At 44.4% G+C, this 13129-nt stretch overlaps 1 protein-coding gene across 1 annotated transcript in view; it reads right to left on the reverse strand.

Annotated features, from left to right (window-relative positions):
* Nucleotides 1-265: 265 nt before the first annotated feature.
* The window catches only part of LOC144530748 (microtubule-associated serine/threonine-protein kinase 1-like), an 86927-nt gene continuing 74063 nt past the window's right edge, over nucleotides 266-13129 (reverse strand). Inside the window, exons 20-27 of the mRNA XM_078270457.1 lie at nucleotides 12498-12658; nucleotides 11135-11394; nucleotides 9334-9543; nucleotides 7323-7552; nucleotides 6322-6444; nucleotides 5361-5494; nucleotides 5084-5274; nucleotides 266-3707 (exon numbers count right to left, since the gene is read on the reverse strand). Of these exons, the coding sequence (XP_078126583.1) occupies nucleotides 2062-3707; nucleotides 5084-5274; nucleotides 5361-5494; nucleotides 6322-6444; nucleotides 7323-7552; nucleotides 9334-9543; nucleotides 11135-11394; nucleotides 12498-12658 (2955 nt within the window). The 3' untranslated portion in view covers nucleotides 266-2061. The remainder of the gene's footprint in view (nucleotides 3708-5083; nucleotides 5275-5360; nucleotides 5495-6321; nucleotides 6445-7322; nucleotides 7553-9333; nucleotides 9544-11134; nucleotides 11395-12497; nucleotides 12659-13129) is intronic.

A 13129-nucleotide genomic window follows, 5' to 3' on the forward strand; every position in this document is an offset into this window, starting at 1 on the left:
ATCTAACCTCTAATCTAACCTCTAATCTAACCTAACCTCTAATCTCTAATCTAACCTCTAATCTAACCTCTAATCTCTAATCTAACCTCTAATCTAACCTCTAATCTAACCTAACCTCTAATCTAACCTCTAATCTAACCTCTAATCTCTAATCTAACCTCTAATCTAATCTAACCTCTAATCTAACCTAACCTCTAATCTCTAATCTAACCTCTAATCTAACCTCTAATCTAACCTCTAACCTCTAATCTAATCTAACCTCTAATCTAACCTAACCTCTAATCTAACCTCTAATCTAACCTCTAATCTAACCTCTAATCTAACCTCTAATCTAACCTCTAATCTAATCTAACCTCTAATCTAACCTCTAACCTAACCTCTAATCTAACCTCTAATCTAACCTCTAATCTAACCTCTAATCTAATCTAACCTCTAATCTAATCTAACCTCTAATCTAACCTCTAATCTAATCTAACCTCTAATCTAACCTCTAATCTAACCTCTAATCTAACCTCTGCTTTGAATGGCTTTTGACATTTTTTAAACATTTGAATTGTACTTGCGAAGAGCATTGCATGGAACCATCCATGTTATTTTAAAAACCTTAATTTCTCATATAGAAAACGTTGAAAAGGGGTCAGACTTGACCCGAGGACAACAGGGAGATTAAGACATGTGGGATATTCTGGTATTATTCAGGTTTTAGAAGCATTCTTTCGACATGTATAAAGCGCATTCAGAATCTGCGTCGCAATTAGTGTTTTTACTGCAGTTTGCGACGGTTTACGGCTTCTTGCCTGTTTACGGCTTACTGTCAGCTCTGTGCGTTGCTGTAGTTACTGTACACAAACCAACCAGCCAACAGTTTGCAGGGCTGCAGGTAGAGATGCATGACCAAAAGAGAAGATCACATTTCTGGTCGGAAGGAGAAACACAGCTACTTTTAAGCCTCTAAGGGCATTTTCACACATCTTTTTAAATTATCTTTTTAAAAGGTATTTATATATAACCTGATCCATGTTTCATATCAAAATGTTCAGAACAAGCTCAGCTTTCTGTAAAGTGAGGCCTAAATTTGTTCCAGAGCAACGTGTAAGGAGATAATTCTCAATTCTCAAACCCACACTCAGTTGTTTTGGTGCTTGAAATGAGTTTACAAAAGTCTTGGGTTCACAAAAGTAGCGTAATATATGAATAAAATAATAAATAATTGTCTAAAATGAAATTTTGTGATATCGCTTTTTGAATACGACTGTTGTCAAACATCGCTTGGACTTGTCCTCAGAGGGTTAAACATTATGGAAGACTTGGATATGCATAAACATCGCTACGCCGACCTTTTTAAGAAGCTGGTTGAAGGAATGAAAGAGGGACGCTGTGTTGGTACGCTCAAACAAATCCACTACCGCTGGAAAACTGGCGGCATTTAAATGGTAGCCTGGAAATCCAGACCCAAATCTGAAAGATTAAGGGTCTGGCTATGAGTAATGAAAACGGCCCAACTCGAGGGGGGGCACCAAGCATGCATTTGAAAATATTACTGCACACAATTGGATAACACTACGACCAATGTTTACTGACTGATTCCAGACTTCCACGTTGCAGCGCTGTCGTCATCTGTTTAGCTCGCCTCTGACCCGCCTATATCAGATACCCCGATGTGATTGGTGCAGCTCGGCTACAAGGGCATAGTTAATGAGCATCGTTACTGAATGCCAGAGTGACTCACTGAGCAAATTACAACTGTACTCCCATGAGAACTCTGGATTTAAAGAGGGTATTTAAACGGGAGTATTAGTGGAATATTTACTTTCATTATATCATGTAAAAAGCTTAGTCTGAATATTGTCTTTTTCACAATAAGGGCAAAAACTGGAATATTATGTGCATGTAAACGTAGTCACAGTTGCTACATGTCACATGTCATCTATTTGGTGTCATGTGGTCAGGCGTTTATGTCTCCTCTCCATTCAAAGTCATGTTGATTTGTGATATGTCAGTGTGATGCTACAATAAAAGGCATTACATGGGAGAGTCCGACTCTTTCCTGAAGCTCTCTTATCACGAGTGATGCTTGGAGCTCCGAATGTTTCCTTTATCAGACAGGACGGGGGCAGCGCTCGCTGCTGAGGGTGCTGTCGGAGCCCCCCGGCGGCCGCCCCCAGGCGGAGCCTCTGGCTTTCCTGCTGCGTTTCCTCTCTTCTCCTCACTCGACTTGGACATGTCTTTTGCCTTGGCCCCCTCTTGTAGCCCCCCTTTCATAGGCCCGAGCACTGTTTTGGCTACGCTCGTGAGCTGGGTGACAAAGCTGGCTTTATCCCCCGGAGACATTGGGCGAGACTTGCTGGCTGACGGCGAGGCTGCGCTAGACGAGGGCGACATGGGATTCTCTTCCAGGACTTCTAGGTGTCCTCTCTCCTCCTTGGCCCCGCGGTAACTGCTTGATACCTTCTCCATTTTGGATCTGGCAGCAGCGGGTCCGTGAGCTGCAGCGTAGGGTTGAACCTCGGTGGGAATCGGCGGAGCAGGTCCTTTGACTTTGGGAGTCTCGGTTGCTTTATTGCTGCCACCGATGCATCCTCTCTCTCCAGTCTCTGTGCCTTTACGTGGCTTGGGCTGCTCTGCCGATGATACTCTCTGCACGTTTCCTTTCTCTGTAGCGCCTTTCACTTTCTCCTCAGTCTTCTCCTGAGCTTTAGTTGCAGGTCCACTCTCTGTCTGTACACTCTGCTGCTTACTGTCTTGTTGTTGCGGGCCCTTTAATGTAGAGGTTTTCTCACTATGCTTGGAGACGGTTGTTGCCTCCGAACTTGAATCACTTACTTTTTGAGGTTTGTCTCCTGGTTTGGGCTTGGCCTCTGTAGCGGATGAAACCAGCGCCGGACTCGACTTCACTTCAGCGACACTTAGGTTACTTTTTAGAACCTCAGCGGTGGGTTTAGTTTTGCTCGTGTCAACAGCGTTGCTCTTGGACTCAGCTTTAGCAGCCGTGCTGGCAGTTTGCGATCCGGTGAGCTCGGACGTTGCCGTCTGGGTATCTTTCTCTCTTGGCGGGAGCAGAGTGTCCCGGCTGAGCGGCGACTCCTGCCTTCCCATCCTCCTGGCAGGCTTCAGGCTTCCGATCTCCCCTCCCATGGGAGGAGAGGGGGAGGAAGAGGATGAAGGAGATGGAGGAGCGGGTCCGTTCTCTCCTTCCATCTCTAGCAGACTCTGCAGACTGTGCTCACAGTGGAAGGAATCTCTCCTGTAGTCCCCGTGCGCTACCTCCAGGCTGTGCTTCCGTAGCGACACCCCGCCCGTCAGAGGAGAGGGCGACGATGAGGACGAAGAGGAGGAAGGCAGAATCGGCGTGCCGAGCTTCTCCGCCGACTGCACGCGCTGCAGCAGGGGAGACCGGGGCGGCTCGGCACTTTTGGGGCGGGGGCGGGCGACGGGAGGCGAGGAGTGCAGCTTGGCGGGGAACGTCTGCGTGGTGTTGGAGCTCCCCACCGTGTGGCCACTGAGAGGCGGGGGAGAGGAGGTGGTCGGGGACGGGGTGTGAGCCAGCGGGGATAGAGGGATGTTGCCGGCAGACTTGCAGCGCGCAGAGCGGTACTGGCGGTGGAGTTTGGGAGAGAGGCCATGCAGGGAGCTGGGCCTCATGTGGTGAGAGGCTGCCGGGGAGTTCGGGGTGCTGGATGCTGGGGAGCTAGTCTGGGAGGAGGCGCCTGAGGAGAGAAGAGGAAATAACGTTCGATCACAATAAGTCAACATTGAATTTCTGTTCTGACTGAATTTTCACAGTAAAGTGTTTGTTTCTTATACATTTAGGATATTTATAATCTTCCAAAAACCAAGTAATGGACCAGGAAGCCCAACTGGTATAGCTACAAACTGACAGTGAAATTGCAGCTTCCTAAAAAGACTTTTACTGGATACAGTGTTCGAGTCGGAGCCCCCTTCATTCCTATGAGAGTTGCTCAGTGGCTCACTAGAGACCTGGGCCGGCCGCACCGGCTACTTCCTGTTTGGCGCTCTGCTAACTTGAATGATTTAATCGTGCAACTCTTTCAGACTTTCCAAATGTTATCGGACCGATTGGATCAAATTCTGATAGTGAAACAAGTCATTTTGCGGGGGTTGTGACGCTCGAAAAAGTGTATCCACTGATTTACAGACGTCTCTTTCGCCATGTAAGTCTGTAGGAAAAAGTATTTCTGGGCCAGAGGGCATCACGTGACGGACACAGAAGTTGTAATTCCACTGTTTGGCCACTATATAGACACTATCCTGTGCAAATGCATCGCTGCCACCAACTGTTGATCAGCAGAACAGCTTAAAACCAACGGCAAGATGGGAAGTGCACCGCCCACATGCTCACAAACAAACATAATGTGGGCCCATTCGCTAATAGTGGTCACAAATATACACAGAAGATATCAGAGCCTTTAAAAGGAGAAATCTGGCGCAAAATGAATAATAACACATGATTACCGAGTCGACCGTTCTCTTTACGAGGAAAGTAAAAAGAAATCTCTATTTCTACAACACTAACAAGGCTCAAAATATCACCACACTTCCACGGTAGCATCATGAGGGTCCCTGCATGTAAACCCAAGCACTGAGAACGACGAACGCCGTGCAACCAGTAACCAGTAACATAGCTCAAGCACAAGATGGCGCCTGCTTGTATACGTGAACGGTACTGTCTTTATAATCTATCTTTTTAATAAACTGTCTGTACACTCACAATGCTTGGGTTAACATGTAAGGACCCTCATGATGCTACCGTGGAAGTGTGGTGATATTTTGAGCCTTGTTAGTGGTGTAGAAATAGAGATTTCTTTTTACTTTACCCGCTGACGACTAGCGTTATAAGCTAATTAGCGGTTTGCGCTAAAACTGGTCACATTCGATTAGCATGAAAACGTATCCCAGAGAACAGTCGACTCGGTAATCATGTGTTATTAACCCTTAGGTTCATTTTGCGCCGGATTTCTCCTTCAATACACCCCTTTGTCAAAAGATATTATCCGTACTGATTGTTTTCAGGCCTGTCGGAAAGTCAAATCAGACACTTGTGTTCTAGGCGTTCCACACTAACCCAGGTAAGGTGATTCAGCGAGAGTGGAGCGGTACGTCTGAGTGGGCGAGCGGGCGGAGAGGCTGTGGGTGGGCGAGCCTGGGAGACTGTCTCCAGAGGAAAGAGAACGATTTAAAGAGGAGAGGCTCCGGCTGGTGTGGAGCAGGTTGGACTGCTTGGTGATTTTCCTGAACAGGGAGCTGCGCTTCTTCCTGAAAAGACAAACAAATAATAATATGGCGAGGAGAATAAAAAGGCACAAAAACGTAAAAGATTCATCTATTTTGCAGTAACGCACTCTTGTCCCTCCTTGGCTCCTGTCCTCTTGCTGCGTCGTGCCATCTTGGATTTATAGCTGGACTTGCGGGCAGGACCCACTTTTATAGACGTGTTCTCGAATGGAGTAGTTGTAACTGTCACCTTGTTTCCACTCTGTAGAGTATACACATATATATATATATACAGTATATACATATCTATATGAATCACATTTAAGAAGCCATAATAATAGCCAGAATAACCATCAGCTGTGAACGGAGCTGTAATGTAACCCAACAGGACAAATGTTCACAGTCAGTTTCCGTCCACTAAAAGTTCTGTTGTTGCTGCTGACAGACTCAGATTATTATTCTAAGTGACTGACAACATTATGGAAAGGATCCCTACAGAGATAGACCTTTTAGTTAAAGAGAAAGATCCTTTTAGTTTAACATCAAACAGCCCCGAAATCACCATCGCCAAACCCACCAGACTCCATGTAAATAATCAGGACTTTTAGCGTGTATAGAGCCAGCATATCTCCACATGTAAATGGGTGAATTAAGGGTTTATTTCAACCAAACCAGAGTGGTGATTGTTGGAACAGTGGAAAGATGAACCAAGACGGCTTTTGATAGTTTTATTTTGTTTCTGTCCACTTTGAATGAAGTGTGTTTTATGGTAAAATTGTTGTTTATTTACATGGAGTCTGGTGGGTTTGGTGATGGTGATTTCGGGGCTGTTTCATATTAAACTAAAAGGATCTTACTCTTTAACTAAAAGGTCTATCTCTGTAGGGATCCTTTCCATAATGTTGTCAGACACTTAGAATAATAATCTGAGTCTGTCAGCAGCAACAACAGAACTTTTAGTGGACAGAAATTGGAGGTGCGCAATTGCCAATTAACGTTACATTGCAGCTTGTTGCAGCGATCTTGCTTAACACCTAAAACTAACTTAAAATGTATATACAGTAAGTTTTGTAGGAAGGTAGTCGTCACCTTTAGGATCAGTTCCACCACCTCTGTATGGACCAGACCATGGACTGACTCCCCGTTTACATGAGTGATGAGGTCACCAGCACTAAGTCCAGCCTCCTGGGCGGGGCCTCCATCCTCCACATGCTGCAATAACAACAAAAGACATTTATTTGTACCTAAACTAGGCCTTGTATGTAGACATGCTTTTAGTATATTATTTACTATTTGACCCTGTTTTTGTTGGATTTTAAAGTTCCCATGGCATGACAATGTCACTTTTTTTAACATTAATATGAGTTCCCCCAGCCTGCCTATGGCCCCCCAGTGGCTAGAAATGGTGATAGGTGTAAACTGAGCCCTGGGTATCCTGCTCTGCCTTTGAGGAAATGAAAGCTCAGATGGGCCGATCTGGAATCTTCCCTAAGGTCTATATAAAAGAGACTTCAGATACAGTATTAGGGGACCACTAAGGTCTATATAAAAGAGACTTCAGATACAGTATTAGGGGACCACTAAGGTCTATATAAAGAGACTTCAGATACAGTATTAGGGGACCACTAAGGTCTATATAAAAGAGACTTCAGATACAGTATTAGGGGACCACTAAGGTCTATATAAAAGAGACTTCAGATACAGTATTAGGGGACCACTAAGGTCTATATAAAAGAGACTTCAGATACAGTATTAGGGGACCACTAAGGTCTATATAAAAGAGACTTCAGATACAGTATTAGGGGACCACTAAGGTCTATATAAAAGAGACTTCAGATACAGTATTAGGGGACCTCTAAGGTCTATATAAAAGAGACTTCAGATACAGTATTAGGAGACCACTAAGGCCTATATAAAAGCATCCAAAAAGCAGCATTTCATAAGACCTTTTCATGTCGGCACCTTTTCATTTGTTTATTACTCTCCATGTTTCAAATGTATTATACCATTTGATGTAAAGCACCTTGACTTTGGATTGTATGTATAATTTGCTATGGAAAGAAAGTTTATTATCCACTCCGCTCTCTCACCCAGATAATGTGATGTACGCTGTAAACATCACTGTCTCCCATGTAGACTCTGATGGCTCGGAGAGTGAAGCCGTACTTCTTCCCCGAGCGGTGGATGGTGATTGGAGAATGCAGGACGTTGACCATGGGCGAGTAGTCTCTGCTGGGCGAAGAGTCCCGGGAGGAAGGGTTGGACGAGACGGAGCGAGGAGACATGGGGCTCGCTAGCGGGGAAGCAACATGTTGCTCCACTAAGGAGAGAGGGATGGAGTTCAGGTTACATTACAGGATGTACTGCTAAGGCTACATTTCCACTACTGCGTTTTTGTTTAAAAAACGAATATGTTTTGCTATGTTTACGCCTCGTGTCCACACTACTCCGGCGTTTACGAGTCCCTAAAACTGAGACATTTGGAAACACTGCTGCCCCCGTTTCGGTTTGAAAACTCCGAGGTTGCTTTCTAGTCTGGACGGACACAAACGGAGACCTTTGGAAACGAGGGCGCACGTCAGTCAGTCTTATCAGTTAGGTATCTTACAGACCTTTCAGTAACAGTTCTGTCTGTCTGTGATATGTCAGTCAGTCTTATCAGTTAGGTAACTTACAGACCTTTCAGTAACAGTTCTGTCTGTCTGTCTGCCTGTCTGTCATACGTCAGTCAGTCTTATCAGTTAGGTATCTTACAGACCTTTCAGTAACAGTTCTGTCTGTCTGTGATACGTCAGTCAGTCTTATCAGTTAGGTATCTTACAGACCTTTCAGTAACAGTTCTGTCTGTCTGTGATACGTCAGTCAGTCTTATCAGTTAGGTATCTTACAGACCTTTCAGTAACAGTTCTGTCTGTCTGTCTGCCTGTCTGTCATACGTCAGTCAGTCTTATCAGTTAGGTATCTTACAGACCTTTCAGTAACAGTTCTGTCTGTCTGTGATACGTCAGTCAGTCTTATCAGTTAGGTATCTTACAGACCTTACAGTTTCAGTTCCACCTCGTAAGATCCAAGATATTAAATCCCTGCTCTTACTTTTCACCGTTGTTGTTCTGTCTCCAAAGTATTTTCTGTATTTTCAACTTCTACATCCATGATTTTCAACCGCAGAGTAATGTCAGACAATCTGCTCCCTGTTTACATCGGCACGCACATGCCCAGTGTGTGAGAATGGTCATGTGATATGTGTTGTCAGTCGTGTTGTCGTAATACCAAGGGGGTAAGCTTCTCTCCACAACGCGTACCTCCTATGGAGCCATTTAATGCTACCAAGCCATCACCTCCCGTTAGCATCCCATTGACTCCCATTAATTTTGACGTCACTTTGACAGAGAATAACTTTACATCTGAAGCGTTTAAAGACTCTATTTGTCCGTTGTTTATTTCTAAAGAAACACGACAATGTATAAAAGGCTCCATTACCTTGTAGCTCACGTTATGGCTCCGTAGCAGACGTTTTTATAACAATAGGCTAACGATTGGGTCATAACCACGAGACTTCCTGTCTCATAGTAGAGGAGTTACCGTATAGTACAGGAGAAGCTCTCAGGCAGTTTGGACTTCCATCAGCTGTTTAAGTGTAATGACTAATGTTAACTATCATTTTAGTGATCAATAATGAGCCTGTGTCTATGTTATCTCCTTACATATACCTACGCTCTCCGTCTCTGCTAGATTGGGAATGATTGAGATTTCTCTTGGCACAGCTACCAGAAGACTTCCAACTTTCAGACAGGTTGCTCACGTCACATCTACGTCTTCAAGCTCAGTTGGAGGCTGCTCAGTAACGCTCAGCCATCACCGGGAAAGAGCTTCTAATGTCCTTCACTGGTCTCCGTCCAGAGACACGGGGTCTGTTGGTCCATTTCTTTTACTGTCTGTGGTTTATACAGACAGAGATTAGTTCTGCTACTGGAGCTAAAAGTCGTGTGTGGACGGAGAGCGTTTTTTTTTTGTCTCAAAATGAAAACATAGTAGTGTAGATGTAGCTTAAATACGTTTAATAAAGTTCATTTGCTTATGTCATATAACCAGTGCATTTACCTGCAGGAATGATGACGGACAAAGCTGTAGCAGATGCAGATTTGATAACTTTGGTTCCCGGCCGTGAGTTACGTTTCTCTCCTTCAGCTGAGAGCTGCTGGTGGCGAACCCTCCGCAGCACCAGGTCAGTGGTGGCCCCGCGGGGCCCCTGGGGACCAGCGGCACTGCCTGGTAGAGGCAGCGGCCCATCAGCAGGTCTCAAAAACTTGTCTGTGACATGAAACCCAACCGGGACATGAATGCTGTTGTTATGAATTGTGATCAAAATACAGCTTTAGGGTCACAAAATGTTGATAAAGGAAAATAAAAACCTACCTTTTTAGTCTGGCTTTATGTTTTATTTATGTATCTGGCTATGTATCTATGCAGGGTGCGATATGACAGGGGGGATGCGTGGGCTTTCCCCTTTTCTAGTCTGTATATTACAACAGAGCATTATGGCCACATCAAGGGGAAAAAAATATGATTTTGTATTTATTTTGCATTTCGAGAATCAAGTCGGACTTTTGCTGGAGCTGCTACCCCCGCGACCCGACCCCGGATAAGCGGATGAAGATGGATGGATGGATGGAAGTCAGACTTTTGAGAATAAACCAAACTACCAGCTTCACCTATAGTCTTCTACAAAATGCATTGTGAAGGCCTATATGAACTCGTGAAATTATACTTCAGAATCGGTTTTTCTTTCACTTTTAGCGCATAAACACAGTATGGTGGTAAGTATCAGGACTTTGAAGAGATTGTGCTGACAACTGCGTCTCTTCAGAAGGAGAAACCACACAAACTTGGAAGAGGTGGCCGTATTCCCGCAAACTGAAATAGCTTGTAATGGACAGATGTGAGGGTATCGATGGTTACACCTACGCATATGTTGTATCACAAGACACAATAAGACAAATGACTGATCCTGATGGAGTGGAGCTCAGGCGAGCTTGGCACTCCAAGGACGTAACCCATATACCCATATCTACAGTCGCTCTAATGTGACTAAGTGATAAAGGAGTTGAATTTATTTTCCTCATTTAGACTTTATTCTCGAAATGCAAAACAAAAAAATCTTCCTCCTTAATTTTTTCCCCCTTGATGTGGCCCTAATGCTCCGTCGTAATATATCCCTGCCTCTGCTCAACTATTGTTATCCCCCCCCTCAAAGTGATCATCTACTTCACAAATAGCCTAGACCATATATTACTTATATACCTAAAATAGAAGTATTTTAAACTAAGTAAAGCGCTGTAACGTGAACAGTCTATGGAGTGATAGAATGATAAAATCCCAGCAGCAGTTCCTGGTTGTATTTAGCCGCTACAGAGCTCCAGGACGCCGCCTACCAGCGGCAGTTGTTCAGCCGCCAACAGGTGACTGCGAGCCGGCTACAGGCACCGCCAGATGATGGTTAAGTTCAGGCACCAAAACGATTTCCTGGGTGAAAGTATTTTGTTTTTCGCTGCGAAGTGAACTCCGCTCTCGTGCTTTATGTTGACACCACGTTGTGCTATTTCATTTCGAGATTATTTTCCATTGGATATTGAAGTTCATATAAGTGTTGTGGCATGAGGCCGAGTGGCTCTATATCCATGGTAATGAAAGGGGGATTTAATTCTTGCATGTTTTGTTTTATGATATGATATCGTATTGTGAGGCATCTGGTGATTCCCACCCCTACTTATCGCTTTGTGTGGTTTCTGTGAAGCACTTTGTGTTACATTCTATACGTATGAAAAGCACTACACAAATAAAGTCTGGTTGTTTGATTGATTGAATGTGTTCAGTGACATCGTGCTGCCTCGTCCCTTCTTACCTCCAGCTGCGTGCCCGTTGCTATCTTTAAGGAGAGCTCTCAGGTCGCCTTGAGAGGTGATGCCCCCCATGGCTCCTTCCAGGGAAGTCCCTCTGGCCTTCACTGGAGGCTGCCTGCTGGGGACCGGCAGCTCAGAGTCGACTTCCAGCGGGGAGGCCAGGCGGTGTGTATCCATGAGGGCGGAGAAGCGTCTTCGAGCCCCGGACGGCGGGCTGTAGTCGCTCTCGGTGAAGGAGGACTCAGAGCAGGAAAAGCGCTTCCTGAGAAAAGAAACGCAGTTGTACTTTGGTATGAAGTTATTCTCGATGAATCAACAAGAGATCTATTTGGACAAGGGAAAAAAGCATGTGTTTTATTGGGTTGTTGGGTTTAAGGGTAACTTTGGTATTTTTCAACCTGGACCCAATTTTCCCTATTTATGTGTCCAAGTGACTGGTGGGATCAACGATCTTTGAAATTGGTTCAGTATTAAAAAAGACCGCTGCAGTTGGCAGAAACGAAACAAGCTGCAATCTAACGTTAATTGGCAATTGTGCACCTTCAATTGCCGTCCACTAAAAGTTCAGTTTTTGCCGCTGACAGACTCAGATTATTATTCTAAGTGTCTGACAACATTATGAAAGGATCCCTACAGAGATAGACCTTTTAGTTAAAGAGTAAGATCCTTTTAGTTTAACATGAAACAGCCCAGAAATCACCATCACCAAACTCCACCAGACTCCATGTAAATAATCAGGACTTTTATCTTTGTAAAACACACTTCATTCAAAGTGGACAGAAACTAAATAAAACTACCAAAAGCCGTCTTGGTTCATCTTTCCACTGTTCCAATGATCACCACTCTTGTTTGTTTAAAGTAAACCCTTAATTCACTCATTTACATATGAAATATACTGGCTCTATACACGCTAAAAGTCCTGATTATTTACATGGAGACTGGTGAGTTTGGTAATGGCGATTTTCTGGCTGTCTCTGGTGAAACAAAAAGGATCTTACACTTTAACTAAAAGGTCTATCTCTGTAGGGATCCTTTCATAATGTTGCCAGACACTTAGAATAATAATCGGAGTCTGTCAGCGGCAAAAACTGAACTTTTAGTGGACGGAAATTGACGACACACAAATGCCCTGAGTGCTTACAGCCTGTATCACGGCTGCCAGCTGCAGTGGTCTTGCTCAACACTGGAAGCAATTTCTAACAATGTTGTTCCCATTAGTCACTTAGACACAAAAATATGGGAAAATAGGGTCCAGAATGACGAAAAATACCGAGGTTAACCTTTAGCTATCTCTTTAACAAACCAGACCTATTGCAAATGTATTTGAGAGTTAATTCTTCGCTGTTGTTTGTGGGCTGCACTCACATCTCGGGCGATCCAGTCCTCCAGCTCTTGTCCCTGAGGGTGACGCTACCCAGGCTTTCTCTCTTGGCCACTCGATCCTCCCTGGGGCCCTTGTGCTCCCGTAGAGTCACGCCAGAGGTTTTATGCTCCAGCTGGGACAGATGCTCCATACTGCTGTACACCTGCAGGGCCACACAACAAACACAGTCAACATTAGCTGTGTTGGAAACCGTTCCCTATCTTGGGCAGTGTGTTCGCCATTTTGTAGTGGTGTTCGCTGTTAATTTCATTCACTTAATAGTCCACTATAAAATACCCACAATGCACAGCTAATTTGAGCGTACATACAATCAAAGATCCTAAACCGTCTCTGATACAATGTACCCTACATATTACTTGCGTATACCACAATGCAACGCGGACATGTGTTAAAAGAAGCAGCTGCACCCACGAAAACTGAAAAGGAAAAATGGAGCTCGTTTCTAAACAGTGGAAATGAAATACCATGCAACTTATATATATATATATATATATATAGTGTTCGGTTTGTTTCAGCGACGTATTAGAAGTATTTTTGTTTCCGTTTGTTTACATGATGCTGGGCGCGGCCGCCTCCGTCACACAAATAACCGGCTCATCTACTGACGCACTGT

This window comes from Sander vitreus, chromosome 15 (assembly GCF_031162955.1).
Source record: "Sander vitreus isolate 19-12246 chromosome 15, sanVit1, whole genome shotgun sequence".
Classification (NCBI taxonomy): domain Eukaryota; kingdom Metazoa; phylum Chordata; class Actinopteri; order Perciformes; family Percidae; genus Sander; species Sander vitreus.